At 36.2% G+C, this 19,691-nt stretch overlaps 1 protein-coding gene and 1 long non-coding RNA gene across 20 annotated transcripts in view; one reads left to right on the top strand and one right to left on the bottom strand.

Annotated features, from left to right (window-relative positions):
• Positions 1–7,763: 7,763 nt before the first annotated feature.
• The window catches only part of LOC141377051 (uncharacterized), a 58,655-nt gene continuing 46,727 nt past the window's right edge, over positions 7,764–19,691 (bottom strand). For 10 of the 19 annotated variants that reach the window (XR_015506322.1, XR_015506317.1, XR_015506321.1 and 7 more), the window contains 3 exons: positions 13,006–13,269; positions 10,821–10,934; positions 7,927–8,849 (listed from right to left, as the gene is read on the bottom strand). This is a non-coding gene — a long non-coding RNA (uncharacterized LOC141377051). Of the gene's footprint in view, positions 8,850–10,820; positions 10,935–13,005; positions 13,270–19,691 lie in introns of all 19 variants that reach the window. The other 9 variants (XR_015506332.1, XR_015506331.1, XR_015506327.1 and 6 more) reach the window with 2 other exon arrangements.
• nkx2-3 (NK2 homeobox 3) lies at positions 15,215–17,896 on the top strand. The gene is given in 3 exon segments (NM_131423.1): positions 15,215–15,294; positions 15,401–15,746; positions 16,900–17,896. Coding segments are annotated over 2 exon segments (966 nt in total). The 5' UTR covers positions 15,215–15,294; positions 15,401–15,406; the 3' UTR covers positions 17,526–17,896.

The following is a 19,691-nucleotide window of genomic DNA, read 5'->3' as shown; positions in this document are numbered from 1 at the left end:
TGAGAGCGAAAGGGAGCTGCTATAGGTGGAGCTCGGCAAAGTAGGCCAGGTTAAATATCATGAGTCACTCTTTGAAAAAAAGAAATAGAGGGAAGAAAGAAAGAGGGGAGGAAACATGTTGCAGGAGACACCGCTTAAAGATCCCGAGTGAGCATGTTATGAGGGTAAGAGATACGCTTTCATTGGAGAAATAGACTAAAAAAATCCACCAACACTTTTTCATATGAGAGTATTCAATCTCGACTTTTTTTTGCTACTGAGGCAAGAGTGCAAGCACAAATTCAGAATGTTTTTTCTTCAGCTACAATTTCAAATCTCCCTTTCATTAACAAAATCATTGAAAAATTCAATTCATGTTTATTTCTATAGCGCTTTTACAATGTAGATTGTGTCAAAACAGCTTCACATAGAAAATTATAGTGAATTGAAACAGTGTCAGTTCAGTTTTCAATGCTGTAGTTCAGTTTAGTTCAATGTGTTTTAATATTTACTGCCGAGAGTCCAAACACTGAAGAGCAAATCCATCGATACACAGCTCTACAAGTCCTGAACTATACAAACCAGTGGTGACAGCGGCGAGGAAAAAAACTTTACCAGCTGACAAAAGTGAAGGATTAAAAACCTGGAGAGAAACCAGGCTTAGTTGGGCACGACCATTTCTTCACTAGCTAAACGTCTTGTGCAGAGCTGCAGTCTAGGCGCCAAAGACTGGAGAACGCTGGACGTCAGCAAAGACTCGTCTCTCCCTGGAGTCTCACAGGAATCAGACGCATGCTCTCTACTCCTCCATGACCACCACAAAAGCTGCTAAGGCTTGGTCCGGGATTGTGGAAACCTTGGGATCATTTCTTCACAGGTCATGGATCGCATGAGTGGAGCTGCATAATCTCTGGGGGTCTTGGGATGAGTATCCCTAGGTTGAAATAGAGAATAAAGAGAATAATTAGCGTAGCTGCTGTTCAAAGTGTATATAAACGAGATACAGAAACCTGCGTTTAGCACATTCATGCATCATACCACTATGTGATGCATTGAGTGTTTGCTTTACTAAACAGATAGGTCTTTAATCTAGTTTTGAACTGTGAGAGTGTGTCTGAGCCTCGGACATTATTAGGAAGGCTATTCCAGAGTTTAATAAATGAGTTATAAATGAGAAGGCTCAACCTCTTTTACTCGACTTTGCTATTCTGTACCACCAGAAGCCCTGAGTTTTGAGATCTTAAAGAGCAGGTTGGATTGTAGTAAAACAGGAGGTTGGTTAGATAAACCGGAGCTAGATTATTTAAGCTTTATAGGTAAGAAGTAATATTTTACAATCAATACAAAACTTAACAGGCAGCCAGTGTAAGGAGGATAAAATTGGGGTGGTATGATCATATTTTCTAGACCTGGCAAGAGCTCTGGTAGCTGCATTTTGTACTAGCTGAAGTTAAAAAAAGTTGTTTTTAACCAGGTTAACAAGTTCTTAAGCTCTAAAGGGTGTTTAGACAATTTTCAATCTGGTTTCAGAGCACATCATAGTACAGAGAGAGCCCTTATAAAGATAATCAATGATTTCCGCCTAAATACAAATTCAGGCAAACTGACAGTGTTGGTATTGCTTGATCTCAGTCCTGCATTTGACACTGTCAATCACAGCATACTTTTTAATAGGTTGGAAAACTGAGTTGCGCTATCTGGGTTGGTCCGCAAATGGTTTAAATCTTACCTTGAAGGGAGAGGTTACTATGTCAGTATAGGTGACCATAGGTCGAGGTTAAATTCTGTCACCTCTCCTGTTCATCCCTTTAATGCTTCCACTGAGCCATATAAAGAGAAAGTGTGTATGAAATGTGCTAATAAACTTAGCTTGCCTTACTGCAACAAATGTATAACTTACAGTATAGTGAATCCATTATTAATGTAAAATAATTCAAACTGTTTAACATTTGATTCAACTCATTGTTGTTTAACTTATTGTTAAACATTTTAAACCAGTAACAGTTACAGAGAGTAACAGAGTTGACATTTTCCTTCATTTCCAGGGCCTCTTTTTGTGGCAATAGCACCAATTCGCCTTGGCAATGATAGATACAAGTCCTGCACAGCGGCCAGAGAGATTTTGAGTCAATCTTCTTGCAGAATAGTCGCCAGGTCACTACGTGCTGGTAGAGGAAAATGTTTCCTGACTCGCTCCTTTAAATCACCCCAAAGGTGGCTCAATGGGAGATGTCCAACTTCACTTTCATGTTCATCAAAACACCTTGCTGTGTGTACTGATGCATTATCTTCCTGATACACAACACCGCCTTCAGGATATGTTTGAACCATTGGATGCACATGGTCCTCCAGAATGGTTCGGCAGTACTTAGCAGTGATGCACCCATCTAGCACAAGTATTGGGCCTAAAGAATGCAATGATATTGCAGCCCAAACCAATCCCTGATCCACCACAATGCTTCACTCTGAGCATGCAACAGTCTGGGTGGTACTCTTCTTTGGGGATTCTCTACACTGTAACTCTCCCAGATGTGGGAAAGACGGTAAAGGTGGACATGTCAGAAAACAATGCATGTTTCACATTGTCCACAGCCAATGATTTTTTTTTTGCTAGCTCAATTGAAACCGGTATTTGTCATAAGCACAAGTGACCAAAGTTTTGGCTATATCAGCCTGGCCATATATATTGATCTCGCGAACAGTTTTGCTGGAAACAGGTGAGTTGAGGTCACATCACAAAGACTTGCTTTCTTGGTCACAGATGCGCCAGAGAAATGCGCACAAACAGTTTGTTCTCCTTTGACTTCTGATATGTCACCAATAATGGTAATAACTCAATATTTTAAGCAAAACTTTACTATTACTCTGCTAATTAAACCTTCACACTCTACTCTTACTGGTGGAATGTGCAATCAATAAAGATTGGCCACCGGGAAGATAAAATTTTACCAAAAATGTACATTTTCAAGCATCCAAAAAGCTGTTGAGATTTAACATGTCAAAATGCATAAATAGTTTTCAGTTTTTAGTTATGAAATTGTGTTGTGTAATTTTTTATCCTGTTTATATTAATTTAATTAAATAAAATTTTTAGTTATTTCTTAATTAAATTACATGAAAATTATGCGTTAAAAGTTTTATTTTTTGTGTGTTTTTTTTTCAGGTTAACTACCTAAATTAAATGCTATTTTTTAAATATTTTGAAATTAAACTAAATTAGTTGTTTAAAAATTGTAAAATCATTTTTGTCTTTCTAGTGGTAGCTAACTACAGTAAATGCAAAAAAAATCAAATCCTAATCCCACTGTTTTAAGCACATTTTGATTTGTTCACATTTTGATCACATTTCCAGACTGTTATGCATATTTCAATATACAGTAAGTCAAGTTGTCATGATCACTGGTAAAGATGCACCATCACCCAGACTACAATTCTGTCACTTTATGAACTACATTTCCCATCAGGCACCACGCTCACACACCTGTTCCAGATCAACCATGATTGTACACACACAGCTGATACTCGTAAGGACTAATGACCAGGACTACTGTATTAATACACCTCACTTTGACACACGTTGTTGAGTCTTCTTGGTTTATACCTGTAACATTACAAAGCGTTCACCTTGTTTAGTCATCACGTGTTTGACCGCTACCTTGTACCCTTGTTAACGTTGTCTGCATGGATTGACCTCTTTGCCTGTGACTCCAACTACACTTCTGGATTTCCCTTATTTTCCTGTTTGTACCTACTGACCATTGTCTGCTGACCACTCTTATTAATAAAACTGCATGTGGATCCTCAACTCTATTGTTACCCTGAATGCCCTTTGGTTGCACAAGTAGACTAACTTTTGGCTGTTAAAAAACAGCTGAAGGACATTGTTATAAAATATGTATAAACTAGTAAAATAAAGTTTTAATTTTAATCAGTTTACAAAATGTATAGTGTAATAAGTCTGTTTTTTAATTGCATGTGGATGCACATGATTGTTAGGGACAAAACTCTAAGTTCTTCACATAAAAAGAAATTGAAATAAATATACTAAAAGGATCTATACATAAAATGTATATCCTAGATACCAGTAAATATGAATCAGTAAAAAAAAAACAATAAGACATGTGCATCTAAGAAATAACCATCATCTGAAGAATCCAGCAAATCTAAACTAATCTGAGAAGTGGAGTCCTCCTCGATGTCTATTGCGGTTACAGCCCTGTATGTCAATATGAATGAAAGTATGATGCATAAGTGCTGCTAAGTGCGATTAAAGTGCCATTACTCATTGAAAAGCCTAATCCATTACAGTTCTATGCAAACAGAGCAGGTCACACCCTATTTATTGAAGGCCGAACACATTTACATCTACGACTTTCATTGTAGCAAAACGCAGATACACTCTTGTCAACAAGCCCAACAGATGTTCCTCTTCTTCCAATCGTGACCTTGACTACTTTTCAATCTGACCGCTTCAAACAATGGGGGGAAGTGAAGCCTCCTCATGTCTACACGTCTGCTGCCACCAATTGGTTTACGTCTTGTTGAAAGGAACAAATAAACATACAAGAAAAGGCCGTACAAACATTGTCTTAATTCATACTTCACCACAAACATGTCATAATGTCAGCCGATACATGCAGCTGTCCACAATTAGCCTTTATTTACATGAGCCCCCAGATTTAGAGGCTTTGTGTTGTCGCTCGTAAAACTACAGTATTTGAAAACACAACAAACTGCACCTCTATGCCGTGAGATTGAGGGGTTTTGTGATCATCGCAAAGCAAACTTGACAAGAAACCACATCTGTTACGCTCTCTGAAATACAGCACCCTAATACTTCTAATTATTCTGCGATAAATAGTGAAGTCATGGCAGAGAAAGAAATCCATCGCAATCACAGTGCCTGACAACTTGGAGGATTGCAAGTTCTTACACGTCTGCTGTGAATACTTCTGAGAGCTTCTCTTTTCATCCTTCACACTGTCATACTACCTTTTTTCTTTAGAAGCCAAGCAAATATAGACATTCAGGGTAATAAATGTGATCTATTCCTTTTGACTCAAGTATGTTGACAAAATGTAAATTGTATCTTCATTAATCATAAAAGTAGCTAAATCTGTTTAAAAAAATGACCCATCAACTGAGGAATCAACCAAACCTGAACTAGCCATATTAGAAAATGTCTGTTATAAATACTTTTGACACGTTAAGCTGCCATTTTTCAAGCAAATATAGAAATAAATAAATTTTTATTTGACAATTTTGAGTAACTGACAAACTGATAGCATCTTCAAAAGAGACAACTGTTGTATGGCATTAAAGAGTTCACCCAAAAATGAAAGGTCTGTCATTTACTCACCCTTCACTTGTTCAAAACCTTGAGTTTCTTTCTTCTGTTGAGCACAAAAGAAGATATTTTGAAGAATGCTGGTAGCTGGCACTCAATGACTTTCATAGTATGTGTGTTGTAGATGCCTGCCAGCAACCAGCATGCTTCACAATATATTCCTTTGTGTTCAACAAAAGAAGGAAACTTAATGAAAACTACATAGAGAGAGGCGACACGATGGCTCAGTGGTTAGCACTGTCGCCTCACAGCAAGAGGGCCACTGTTTCGAGCTCCAGCTGATTCAGTTGGCATTTCTGTGTGGAGTTTGCATGTTCTTCCAGTGTTCATGTGGGTTTCCTCCGGGTGGTTTCCCCCACAGTCCAAAGACGTGCACTATAGGTGAATTGAATAAACTAAATTGGCCAAAGTCTATGTGTGTGAATGAGTTTGTATGGATGTTTCCCAGAAAAGAGTTGCAGCTGGAAGGGCATTCGCTGTGTAAAACATATGCTGGATAAGTTGGCGGTTCACTCCGCAGTGGTGACCCCTGATGAATAAAGGGACTAAGCCAAAGGAAAATTAATGATTAAATGAATTAAATTAGAGAGAATAAGACCATTATAGACCATTATCACCTTTGGGTGAACTATCCCTTTAATGGTTCCAAAAAAGAAACTTTTAATTACACAAATTATTATTTACAATGGAAAAGATATATAGGCTATATATTTTAAGTACTGTTTTCTTTAGTTTTGCTTGCTAAAACTCAATTGTGGAGCCTTTACAATCCACAAACGTTTCTAAATAGTAGAAAATTTATATTTAGTTTATTAAACTCTTCACTAAGATGTTCTTTATGGAAACCAGATCAGCCATCAAAAACCCAATTGCACAGAATATTTGGTGCAAAATGGCTCTAGATTTTTTTAAATGTTCCACACGCTAAGAAAATAGTTATTTTATGACGCATCTCTGTAAACATTTCTGGAGAGCGCCAAATATGTCCCAGGAGCTACAGTAGACTTTTTTGCAGTTTTTGTATGCGCAAATCCACCAGAGGACGCTGTCTTCGCTTTTTGAGATCTCAAATGTCTCTGAGTGCCATTCGCGCATGCCGTTCTCGCATAAAACCACTAGAGGCCACTGTTGACTGACTGACTAACAGACCGATCAACTGACCCACCCTCCTCCTTCCCTAAACTCAATCAATTGTGTTGCTTAATCCTCCCACCCACTTCCCTAAACTCAACTAACAATTTTCAAAAGCAATCCACAAAAAGATAAGTCCTCGTCTGATTTTACCGCGTTTTCAGATTTTACCACATCCTCACCCTGTTATTTACTTGTTTATTTTATTTTTTGTATTCTGTTTTTATCTTGCCCCCTTTCTGGAACTGTTCTTCACCATTTGATTTGGAAACAATCACTGTGCACACTTCATAATAAAGAATCTTAATTGGCTTATGCTTCCACGAATATGCTCTAACCTCCAAGAAATCCTTCTAATGCACACGAGATGAGGAATTATTCAGTTGAAGAGTTTTTGGCGAGCCCAAAATGTTTATGCAAAACCCCAGTCAAAAAAACAAACCCTACCTTCTCTAAAGTAGGCATGGGACGATAACCGTTTTCAAGGTATATTGCGGTTTGCAAAAGTCAAGGATTTAAAACCTCCAAAATGTTCTGCTATACCGTTCCTACGACATATGTATGACAAATTTATGTTTGAGTGGATGCCCCTTGGTCGACGTCAAAGGACAATAAAATGTTCCACAAATCGTTATAAATTTACTTTTGTGCCTTAAGCAATTAGGTTATGTAATAAATGTAGTAAATCGATGGACTATTATTTATTTTTTGAACTTGTTGTTAAGTGTTGATGTTTATGGTCTTAAGTGTGTCATTCTTGTTATACAATATGTGAAGCACCACCAAGTCGAAATGAACTACCCCAAGGGGATTAATAAAGTTTTAAACTTAACCTAAACTTAAACTGTTTGTTTTTTGTTTGTTTTTAGGAAAACAGTATCTTCAGCAGACAAGATATCCAAAGGTGCTGTTTTAAATTGTAAAGAAATCTGTGTTTTTAAAACTAATGGAGACAGCACAAGTCAATGATTCATTTGAATTATTTAGCCGGACATTACTCTTCCAAAATTATAAATGTTTAATTTACTCTTCCAAAATTATAAATGTTTCTCAAAATAAAATATATTATGTTCAAAGGCGAAAAAGTGTTTCATTTTTTTACCCAAAACATATTTTAGAGCAGCAGTTATAATACCATGAAACTGTGATGTTTTTCCAAGGTTATCATACCGGCAGAATCTAATACCACCCATGCCTACATTCAAGGTCACAACTCTTTCTCACAAACCAGTCTCAACATTTTAAGAAAGCCCCTATAACTAAGTCAAAAATCTAGTAGTTTAAATGAAATAAAGCTGATCTCAACCAGTGTTTCGGCCTTTAGTATGTAAAAAAGACAAGTGATTGTCTAGGCCTGATTGCACAAACCAAGGGATTCCCATGCCTGCAGTCTCAGGGGCTGCTCTCAACCGTATGTTTCACAACAGAGACGAGCTTTTCCAAACCCAAGGAAAACGCAGGAGCAGTAACAAGCTTCCTTTTTTTATTTACAGCTGCGACGGCGAATGAATGGGAACTCATGCTCGAACAGAAACAAATTGTCAGTTTGATGGGAGACGCCACACTGGCTGCTCTGAGTAACACAGTCTCCCCGCTCGCAACATGTTTATCCAGTGGAAGGTCATGTGGTGTGCATACCCAAACGAACAACATATAAATCTGAATAAAATTAATTGTATTATTGTTTGAATGACAATCTTTGTAAACTGTGCGCATACCAGCGGTCAAGATGAACTCGAAGCAACCTTTCCTTTTATTTTTGCCTCTCTCTGGCACGGCCCAGGGAATGTTTAGACAAAAAAAGAGAGGAAATCTAGCCGAAGACGGTGGCTTTTGCTGCGTCTTAATCACCGCTGTCTGTTGTAATCGAATATTTAGGTTACGGCCTTCCTCTCTCAGCACATTATCCGCGGCGGAGGTCACACACATCACGGGCTAAACGCTCGGTAATTTGCGCACATGTATACAAACACACACCTGCGGGGTTAAGGCCATGAGGGAAAATACAGCTGTCTAATTTATTGGTCCCAGGAGGCGAGAGGGGGAGCAGCTCGGTGGATTTCTTCCGTCAGACCAGACCTCCCTAACTCAAAGCTCTGCTGTGTGACAGGGAATGTCTGGTGCAGCTCCTTTCCTCCCCGTCTGAGGCCGAAACGGGGAAGGCTATCAGTCATACAGCTCGGTCAGATGCACAATGGTTCCCGACGAGGTCTCAAGGCCTGGCGAAGCACACGGCCTGAAACCAGGAGCTGATAAGCCTCACCTTCCGGGACCTAACAGGATCTGCAGCTCCTCAGATACGCGCTGTGTATATAAATATGGAAGGCCTTCTGGGCCTGCTGAGAACAGTATGAGGAAATTTCCCATGTTGGCAACTCTTCACCTGCGTGCACTGTAAAATAATTTGTGTAATATATTAGCACCTGTTAAATAAGTTGGTCATAGATTTATTATTAGGAAAAGAGATATTTTACATCGATAAAAATGATATAGATAAGAATCTCCTGTTTATGTTAAATCTGTTGATATTATTAGGCAAGTTTCATACACAACTGTAAATAGTCAGAGAGGAAGCCTAACACCTTCCATTTTAATGCTGATTTTAAATTTTATTTTAAAACTCTTAAAGGACTTTCAAGTCGTAAAGCGTCCAGAACTGTGAATACTCTAAAAGCTAAACTCTTTTTCCCTATGGTAAATGTTATGTATACCCGCTCTTGATCTTTATTTGTTTTGTCTTTCTTCTTTCTCCTTTTTTGTTACTTTGTTTACAGATGTTATGCTAAAATGTGAATATCTTATTGTAAGATTTGTCATCCATTTGACTGGAAATTTTCAGCGAAAACAATAATTAAAAAAAAGTTAAATAAGTTTCCTCAACATCTTGTGCAATAACGTGACTGACTTTATTTAAAATTATGGCTAATTTAAAATAGGATGTTAAGGCATATCTGGAAATTCTAACCCAGCAAACAATTTTGTGTTTAATAGACGTCTAATAGACGTACAAACATAGTCATCTTGACTAATACAAGGCTGAGGCTAAGGCTGTCAGTAAAAATCTAACAGACGTCTAAGAATATGTCAAAACCAGACTAGTCGTCAAATGTACAGAATAGGCAGACTTGTGTAGTCATTCATTTTTGTTTATTTGATGACTAGTCTAGTTTTGGCCTATTCTTGGACGTCTATGAGAATTTCACTGACAGCCCAAATTTAGCCTTGTTTTATCCAAAATGACAATATTTAGACATCTATTAGACATCTTTTAAAAGTAAAAAATACTTTGGGTATTTGGTGTATAAAAATTAAAAAGGGCTTACTAATTTTGTTGAAGAAGATTTTGAATGGCTACTCAGATAACGTGTAGCTATTGAGAAGTATTGTTTTGCATGAGTGTATTAATGTTTGTTATGTAGAATAGTGTATTTTTATTACTGTAAGGATCCCATGCCTCAGGGCATAGCTAATGGGGATCCAAATAAATACAAATTCATATAGCTAGAAGAATAAAATCTACAGATCTGGACCTTATCTAACAAAATAACTTACGATAATGGTCCAAAAAGTAGTATACTCACATTTACATGTTTTAGAAAAATATTAGATAAAAATTTTAAAAAGAGGAAAAATCAAAGAAAAAATTTGAAAAAAAAATTGTTAAAATGTTGTAGGTTGTAATTTATTTTGCAATATTTTGCTTATGTTTAATTGTATTAAATCTTAATTTCTAAATATGTTTGGTGACTAAAATATAATTTTTATAAATAAATCTTTTTTATTTTTGAAGTTTTGAAGTGATGCCATAGCAGAACCACTCTAAGGTAACTCTTCAGTGATCAATTGTTTTACAATAACATTTCAAATCTAAAAGAGGTCATTCCACAACACAATAATGAACTTTTGTGTAAAGAGAAGATGTTGTGTTAATTATTAATATGTAACTGTTAAGCAAATAAATTACTAATTTTACTATGTCATTCGTTCGAAAATTGAGGATTCTTGTTTTTGGGAAAGAAGCAAGAATGAAGGCCTATAGCAAGTATGAATTGTCATGAAGTTGCTTAGCCAGGTTTTTTGTTTTTACACTAAGTTATTGATGTAGTGGTTAAAACATTTAGTTACATTCACATTGTGTTCACATTTGCAGAGCAGATATTCATAAACCATATTCTCATCTCCCTGCAGTCAGATTTCATAAACATGAATTCACATTCTATTCTCACAGACTTTGGATGCGCGCCTGAACACTCTCCTGTTCACAGCTCTCGTTGTGTCTGAGTTTGCACATGTCAAGGAGCAGTTGATGGTCCGAAAAGATGCAGGCTCTTGACCCACTTCCAGTACCTCTACTACAACTAACCTTAGCCAGTGTCCAGATGTAGATGATCTATTGGCCTCTCCCTCCCTCTGCTGACCGCCTCACTGTCATGGTGCTAAGGCCTGGGTTTTGTTAGGTCCAGGAAACAGGCTCTTCCTTTGCATAAACATAGACTTAAAACCTTGTTCTTTTTTGTTTTAGGGCTGGCATCGGCACGCAAATGTTTTAGTGTCACTGTTTTGGGTAGTATGTTTTTCTGTTTCAAGTTCATTCTAAAATTAATCTTGTTTTAGATACTGAATCACCAGTAAATATTGAAGGGGGAATTTAAGATAAATAATGTACTGATGGTACTGGAACAGCTAAAGGAAAACTTTGAATGTGATGACACTTTAAAAAACTGAATACAGACTGTGGTTCTTTGGCTTAAAAAGTAAACTACTTTAAGTGGTTCACAGCACCTTAACCACCCAAAATTGTAGTACCTAAATTGGTTCCCCTACACTGTAAAAATATCCTGGTTGTCTTATTTTTTTGAGGTAAATCAAATTAACCTTATGAGTCCACTGAAATTTTATTACATTAAACTAACTTAAAACAACTTAAAAATGGAGTTATGACATGATTAACTAAGTTTAGTAAGTTACAATGAATTTAAAAAAATATATGCTCTCATGACTAATCCCAGCAGGCAAACAACATAAGATGTTAATATTAGGTTAGATTTGGATCATGACGTCAGGTGACCAAAATTCAATGTCCAGCCAGCGTTACTTTGATGTCCAATAAGATGTCATAATGTTAACTTACACATTACGTCAATGTGTAACATGATTAGACGTTGATATTTGGTTGATTTTAGGTTGAACATTGACGTCGGCCTGACATGGGGTACAACGTCAATTTGACGTCATGTTGACGTCCTTGTGCCTGCAGGGATTGACAATGATATTTTTTTTACAGTGAATAATTACGAGCTACAAAGATAAAGAATAGTTGAAGATCCATTTTTATTTCAGATTGAATAATATATTTTGTAACAATAGGGCTAGCATTGTATATTATTATAAAGTGTAGCATTATATATAATTATTATTACATATTTAATAAATGGCATAATTTAGTTTCCGTTATTCTATAACAATTCATTAGTTTCAACTGGATAGAGAGAAATAAACACTTTTCATGGCTCAATATGCCAGTAGCCTAAATAGATAAATAAGTAAAGTAAGTTTCACATGCATGCAATGTTGTAATTTAAAATGAAGTTAGCTAATTCAATTATAAAGCATGCGATAAATACTGTAAAAATCAAAGTGTGCATTTGTTCCGATCTGACACTTGAAATTATGTTTATTGTAGCCTAATATTTTAACCTTCTTAAAACGCATTTATTTAGACGAAAAGGAGTTTTATCTGCACAAACCGTTTCAAAGCAACTAACTTGATTTAATAATGCATTCGATGAAGTTAAAATTGATATAATATAGGATAAAAATTATATGATTATCCAAATTGATCCCAAAATATACTTTTTGCGCAACGAGCGTTCATAAAAGCCCTTATTCTACAAATGTTTGACTTTGTTTTGTTTAATAATTTAAGGCAATGTGATGAATATCAATAATTATAATAATTACTACATCAACATGGGCAATCTGAGCGGAAGCGTTTGAGTAATCGTTATTTTGTGATGTTGAACCATCAATATGTGTCCATCCATTCATCAGGACACAGGAGACCAGAGGGGTGTCCTGTGCAGACATGCGCTCTTCACGGTCAGCTTAGCTTCATGCTTGACTGAGACTCTCCTCATCCTAATGGTGCTATTATCCAGACAAAACACTCACACACTTTAGTCGTGTGTGGGGCAAAGATCACTACTGATCAGATAAAAACACGCGACAACTTGATCGGAAACTTTCCGAGTGGGTCTGCACTTGCCTTAGTCTATTTTTAATTTTATCATGCTGCTTAACATGAACAAAAATGTGTTGTTTGTTGTTATCAAGATGCACTGAAAACATTTTAATATAGGTGCTGATTTATACATATGTAAATCTGACGCTGGCCTGGCAGTATAATTTTAAGCACCTGAAATAAATCAAAACCCCATACAAAACGTTAGACCCAGTCCACTAATAATCGATCAATCTAATCAACATCCCAATAAATCAAAGTTATGATTATTGACTAAATTACAGCAAATACATTGAAATACATGTACCTTGTCGCTCGGATCTAGAAGCCCTCCACTCCGACTTTCCTCCTGATCCATTAGTCTTGGAACGGGAGGACACAAAGCTGATCTAAACAGCACTGTTGATAGCTAACGGATGAGATAATCTCGTCTCTCTTTCCTTTTCTTTTCTCCTCTTCTTAGTCTCTGGGAGGCTTTTGTCTCTGGCGCCGGAGCAGGAGCCCAGAGAGACACCGATGCGCATCATTGCGCCCTCAAACAGGTTTCCTCTTCACTATAAGTGATCGATACCTACAAGATGGAGAAAATGATTTCAAAAAGTGCGATTTCTGTTTCAGTCTGATGATGTGCTACTGCGTAAAGTATATATATTTGAATAGGCCCTAACATTTAAAACCCAATTTTAAATAAAGAATATAATAGATTGAGTGAAAAATACATTGTTTTGCGTAATTTCAATTTTAGTCAATCTGAGGCATGCGGGTCGCGACAACCTTGCAATATTTTATAGAGATACGGTTTAATTATTACTGTGTCGACTTGACTTTGCGTAAAAGGCTCGAAACGCAAATTCAAGCACTTACATTTACAAAACATTACCATAATTATAACGTTTAGAATATATCATTGCATTCTAATACCAAGATATAAAACAACCAAGAACAGCAGCAATACCACTACTGTTATTACTAATAAATAACAGCGAATGACTAGAAAATGAATCTGCGACTCGTTAATTCTCCCTGAACTTATAAATCTATTGCGTTTCCAAAGAAAACTATGATACAGTAAGTCTGACCACTAAAGGAAATCTGCCCTTCTTAGAATTGATTTTCTATTTTAAAAACTATTTTTAGACAGCTACTCACGGCCATTTTCTCTCAAGCAGACGCACTCTCACACACATACACATGGAGAGAGACACCATTTGTCTCTCACACACAAACAGAGTTATGTTTAAATCCGCTTGCTGCTTAATTGTCAAAAGTCTGCAGCTGTTTTTGCTCCAGCTTGACTGTCTAATGGCACACAAGTGTGGAGCAGGTCAGATCTGAATGGGATAATGGCAGCAGCAGGGTTAAGCGTCCTTTTTAGAGAAAACTCGCAGAATACGCGCTTAATATCAAAATCAAAGGTAAATAATCAGCAACCTGTTTTTTTAAGAGACATTTTGGGGGGTTATGCACTGAAGTATATATGGTTTAATGGAAATTATATAAAATATATACAACACTTGAAGTTCCTTAAAACCCCATACAATATTTAAAATTAAAAACTTGCATAAAGTAAGAAGTATCCTGTATGACAAGACTTAAAATTTATTTCAAACGATGTTTATTAATTATTAAGAGTGTGTATGCGTTAAGAAAACAATTCAGCAACTATCTGTGTGGTTCAAATGTGGATCTTCATTAAATAAATTATGAGTTAAGTGTGTAATGAGAGCATACTTCATTAAACACATTTGGTTCAAAGGTAGATCATTATTAAATAAATGATGAATTAATCAATTAATTATTCAGAGTGTATAAAGAAACCATGGGTCGGTAGACATTCTGCATTTAAATGCGGATCTTAATTATTGAATAAATTGTTAAATAAGTAATAAGTTAGTATTTGATAAAAAAACAAATGGTAGAAGAGTCATTTGAATTACGAAAAATAGTAGTAATTGTGCGGAACAAATGAATTTGCATTGTGCAGATGAATATATCATGAGTCATTTAACATGATTTACATTTTCATAAGGACCTTTAGGGAGGATTTACTCTTCAACTATATTGTATATCAAGTCTAGACTATTGCTTTACTTAGCCAGCAGCTTTCGGAATTATTAAAACAGGATCTTAATATTAACCGTTCTATTAGAATATAAAATAATTCGAATGGATTCGATTAAGAACATTCTTTTAGTTCTATTCGAATAGAAACTGGTTTTAAAAACATATAACGTCACTGGAATTATTTTTAATCATATAGCAATAACTGTGAAACTGTAAAGTAAAAAAAATATCTTGATAAGATGATGTTCTTTGCTAAATGTTTGAAGAACCATTATTTTGAAGGATGCATGTGTGATGTTAGAGTCTGTTTTCTGCTTGTGTGAAACCGTATATGCGTTTCCTCTATGGATTGTAGGAAGGATCATTACATCCCGCCCCGGTAACGTGACATCACCGGGCAGAAGAACTGCCTTGTGCTGCCGGACTCCAAGAAAAACACACAACCGTTTCACGCCGATGAGTGGCGGTCCTCACCTCTCTTCATGCAAATCAAGCAGCCATGACAAAATGGGAGATTAATCGACACATTTAGGTATGTTTACTTGAAATTGTTGCTTATCTAAACAATTGTTCAACAAGGCTTAGTGCTCGAAGCTGCCATTTGAAGCAGGAATAACATTGTAGATGTAATCCAACAGCGCCTGATGATGCTTCCGAGCCCGGTCACATCAACGCCGTTTTCTGTGAAGGATATACTGAAACTGGAGCAGCAAACTCGCCAGCTTCAATCTCTGCATCCCGCGTCGCACCACGCGCAACTGCATCCGGAACTGCAGGATAGATTTCAGGCACCATCGTCGTGTTTTCTCGGAGGTGGAGACAGTCCCGGCTTCTCAGACAACGAGGAGAAGATGTCTTTTCTGAACTCTCTCTCCATGCAGGACAGTTTAGTGGAGAGCAGCCTTTCCCCGCCGATGTTCGTCCACCCGGCCCTGGGACACGTCGACACTAAACTTGAAGATGAACTTGAGGACCACGAAACGAGTGGGTGATTTAAGTTTTACCGCTGACTAAAATGAGGTTGAAGCAGGCGATGAGGTCGAATTGCATATCTCTGTATAAAAGTCAGGGCCAGAAAGAAACGAGAAAGTACTAAAACGAGAAAAGAAAGACGAGGATTAAGTGTATTTTGATGCGTAAAATGTAACATCTAAATAATGAACAAATAATGAAAACCAACAACAACAAAAAGCATCGTCGATTCAACTTAAACATTAATTTATAACAACTAAAGTTTTGAATTAGGTAAAATTGCTCTTTATTTTTAAAAACAGTACATATGTACATAATATATAATTGTTGTTTTTATACCATGTAGCTTAAATATAGATCACAAATACATAGTTAACTTAACTGAGGCTATCAGCACTGGCTAGCATTAAAATGCATACATTTTAGGTCTACCAAAGATTTTTTTCTTTCCCAGGGATGTGGAAATTTATCTTTAATTTTGAAAATATATATTATTTTTGATTAGTGACCTATTATTGATTGTAGATAACTGTAAAAAGAACTTAAAACTTGATGTGTAGGCCTGCTATATGTGTATTTTGAACTCGTCTTCAAATATAGCCTAGTTAAATAATTCTTCAAGTATGTAATTAAGTTTTACAATCATGATAAAGTTGTATTATTGATATATTTATGAATTTTAATTGTTACAACATGACCATCATTTTAATTTCCTCATTCTTGGTTTCGGTTAAACCCATGCCAGACACATATTAAAAAGTATATATTTTGATATCTTGCATAATTAACATTTATTGCTTGTTTACCATTTATGTATGGTAGGAAACAAGCTAATATGTAATGCCAGCATGTATATACAGTAATTATGACACTCACCACTGTATCCTTTTCAACAAATTTATCTTATTTAATCGTCTGATAAAGTTGTAGTATAATACGATTTAGCTGAAATTGCAATTATATTGAGATGTATAATTCTATTGTACTGAAATAGTGAAATAGTCTGTGTAATTTTCTCTGTACTTTGCGTACACAAACTTCCAATTGAAGGCCTACATTCAGACTCAACGCAAAGCTCCCACTTTTGCGCATGCATGTGAAATCGTCTGTGAATATACAAGTGTCAGTTAACCGCTGGATATATGCTGTATCTCCTGTCTGACAGAGAGCTGCGGTGCCATCCTCAGAACCCCGGAGTGTGAGGCTGAGGTGCACTCGGACACGGAGCGCGCGCAGCGGCAGAGGACGCGGCGGAAGCCGCGGGTTCTCTTCAGCCAGGCGCAGGTCTTCGAGCTCGAGCGGCGCTTCAAGCAGCAGCGCTATTTATCGGCTCCTGAGAGAGAACATTTGGCGAGTACCCTAAAACTGACATCGACGCAGGTTAAAATTTGGTTCCAGAACCGCAGATACAAATGCAAGCGGCAGCGTCAAGACAAAACACTGGAAATGGCAGGACACCATCACCCACCACCGCCCAGGAGAGTAGCGGTGCCCGTCTTGGTGCGGGATGGAAAACCGTGTTTAACGGGATCACAGAGTTACAACACCACGTACGCGGTTAACCCAGGCCCGTACACATATAACGGGTATTCTTCTTATAACAACGCCGCTTACACAAACCCTTACAGCTGTACATACCCCAGTCTTCCTCCTCTACCTGCGAACACGTCCACTAATGCGCTGATGAGCATGAGTTTGAACAACCTCGGAACTTATTCCCAGCCGCAGACATCGCAAGGAACACCCGTGTCCGCGTGCCAAGGGACTCTGCAGGGTATCCGGGCATGGTAGTGCCAGTGCAACCCAGCCGCCTGTAAATAAATGACAACTTAACAATATTAGCACACAGTTAGCCATGTTTTTAGGATCATGTATAGTCTATACCTTTTCAGTATACACTTGAGAGTGAATTTCTTCTAGCAACAGTATACCATGATGGCTGAACGTGAATATTCATGGAAATTTGGACCAGCTATATATGGGCAACATATTCACCGAACATTTGACGGTCTAACTTTAGATGGTATCCATACTACTCATGAGACATTTGCTTCCTCATTCATTGCACTTATCGATGAGCAGTTATTATCTGAATATTGACAATGATGTGTGTGACTTTGTGCAAACCTACATTGCAAAAATAAAAAAAACGCTAAACTTTATATTTTAAAAGGCATGGTTAAATATCATAAACAACACGGATACTGCACATTATAGAAATGGAAAGACATTTAAGTCAAACGGGTTTAGGAAAATGTGAGAAATTCTCATAAGATTCAAGATACCAGCATCTAGAATTTAGATCAACTAACTTTTCATAATATATTATCTAAAATATAAGCAAATTCGAGCCAAGTTGTTTTTTACAATGTTTATAGAACTGAACATGACAATGGTTTTACATTAAAACAGCATAATTTATTTGATTTTGATTTAGTTTTCAAGATTTATAATCATAATCTTCATGAAAATCTGAGAATTTTAAAAGACTTTCAAATAAATAAAAAATGTACATATAAAAAATGCATAAATTAATGAAGGATTAGGCAGTCTTTACGCCCAAAAAAAGTTCTTTTGCCCCCTAGTTTGTCAAATACAAAAGGATATAATATGAATATTTGGACTATATTACACTTTTTTTTTATTTAATACACATCGTTGAGAGCAAAATTTGCTGGTAAAAACGCTTAAACTTCAATACACAATATAATGTCAGACATGAAAACTTTTGATAAGCATAATTAAATTTAACGTATGACGCATTAAAAAACAACAACAATTTAATAAGAAATACGGGATTGCAACTGATAGTTTCAAATAAAGAAATTGTGTTATGTGAGACTGGATTAATTATATCACCTCTACTGGCAGGCTAAAGTTAGTATAAGGCATTAAGTGTTATTATTATACGATGTAATACAGATCCTATAATGATCGTGTTTAACCAAAACCTAAAGTCTAAAACAAGACATTTGAATAGGATTAACTATAAAAACGATCTGCAACTGTGTTATGTTTCATGGGACTTAAATTAAGTTAAATTACAAAACATTAGTAAGCATGGTGTACATTTTTGTTTCTTGATTTGAGACGGGTTTGGCCTAAATTTTGCGTCTTTGCTCCTGATGCACAATATATATAGTGCTCAGCATAATTGAGTACACCCAAGTTTGAAAAATAATATTTTTATCAATTTCTAAGTGAATATAGGCAATGTATTTTGATGCAATTAAACAAAACAGATTTATTAAACACCAAACTATTAAGTCAACAAACATTTTTAAAATTAAAATTAAAGAAATTAAAAGATAATACAATCAAATTCAAGCAAAATATTGCAAAAAATGTATATAAATATTACAACCTACAAAATTTTAACAAATTTTTTCTATTTTCTTGATTCTCTTGTTTTTTCCTTTTTGTTAAATTTATATTAAATATTTTTCTATAACATGTACATTTTGTTGTACTAGCTTTTGAACTGTTATCTTAACTTATTTTGTTAGATAAGCTCCCGATTTGGCTTTAGTCTAATCTGTATATAGAAAATAGCTTCCAATTAAAATATTAATTTAAAAGATAGATTTGTTGCCTATATAAAAATCATACAAAACAAAACCAAAAAATGTGGTTCATTGGAGTAACTCAATTTTATTTCCTGTACCTAATTAATCATTTTGATTCCCTCATAAACACAAAGCTCTGATGGAAACAAGTTTATCGGCCATTACGCGCGGCCGTAACTCGTTTATCCTTCAGCCCATTCACGAGTCCACCAGAGATCCCACTCCAATAATGAAGATTAATAGAAAAGTAAACAGAGTCATCGGGGTTTTGTCTCTACTAACAGCAAGGATGAACAGATCCCCTCGCTACTGCAAGGCCATTGGACATACCTGCTGTCAGGGTAAGTGGCCCAGACACTTCAGTGTAAATACTCATGGCGACAGTGCGGCG

Source organism: Danio rerio, chromosome 13 (genome assembly GCF_052040795.2).
Source record: "Danio rerio strain M-AB ecotype USA chromosome 13, GRCz13ab, whole genome shotgun sequence".
Taxonomy (NCBI): Eukaryota; Metazoa; Chordata; class Actinopteri; order Cypriniformes; family Danionidae; genus Danio; species Danio rerio.
The sequence above is the reverse complement of the archived record's forward strand: the minus strand, read 5'-3'. Positions and strand labels throughout refer to the sequence as shown.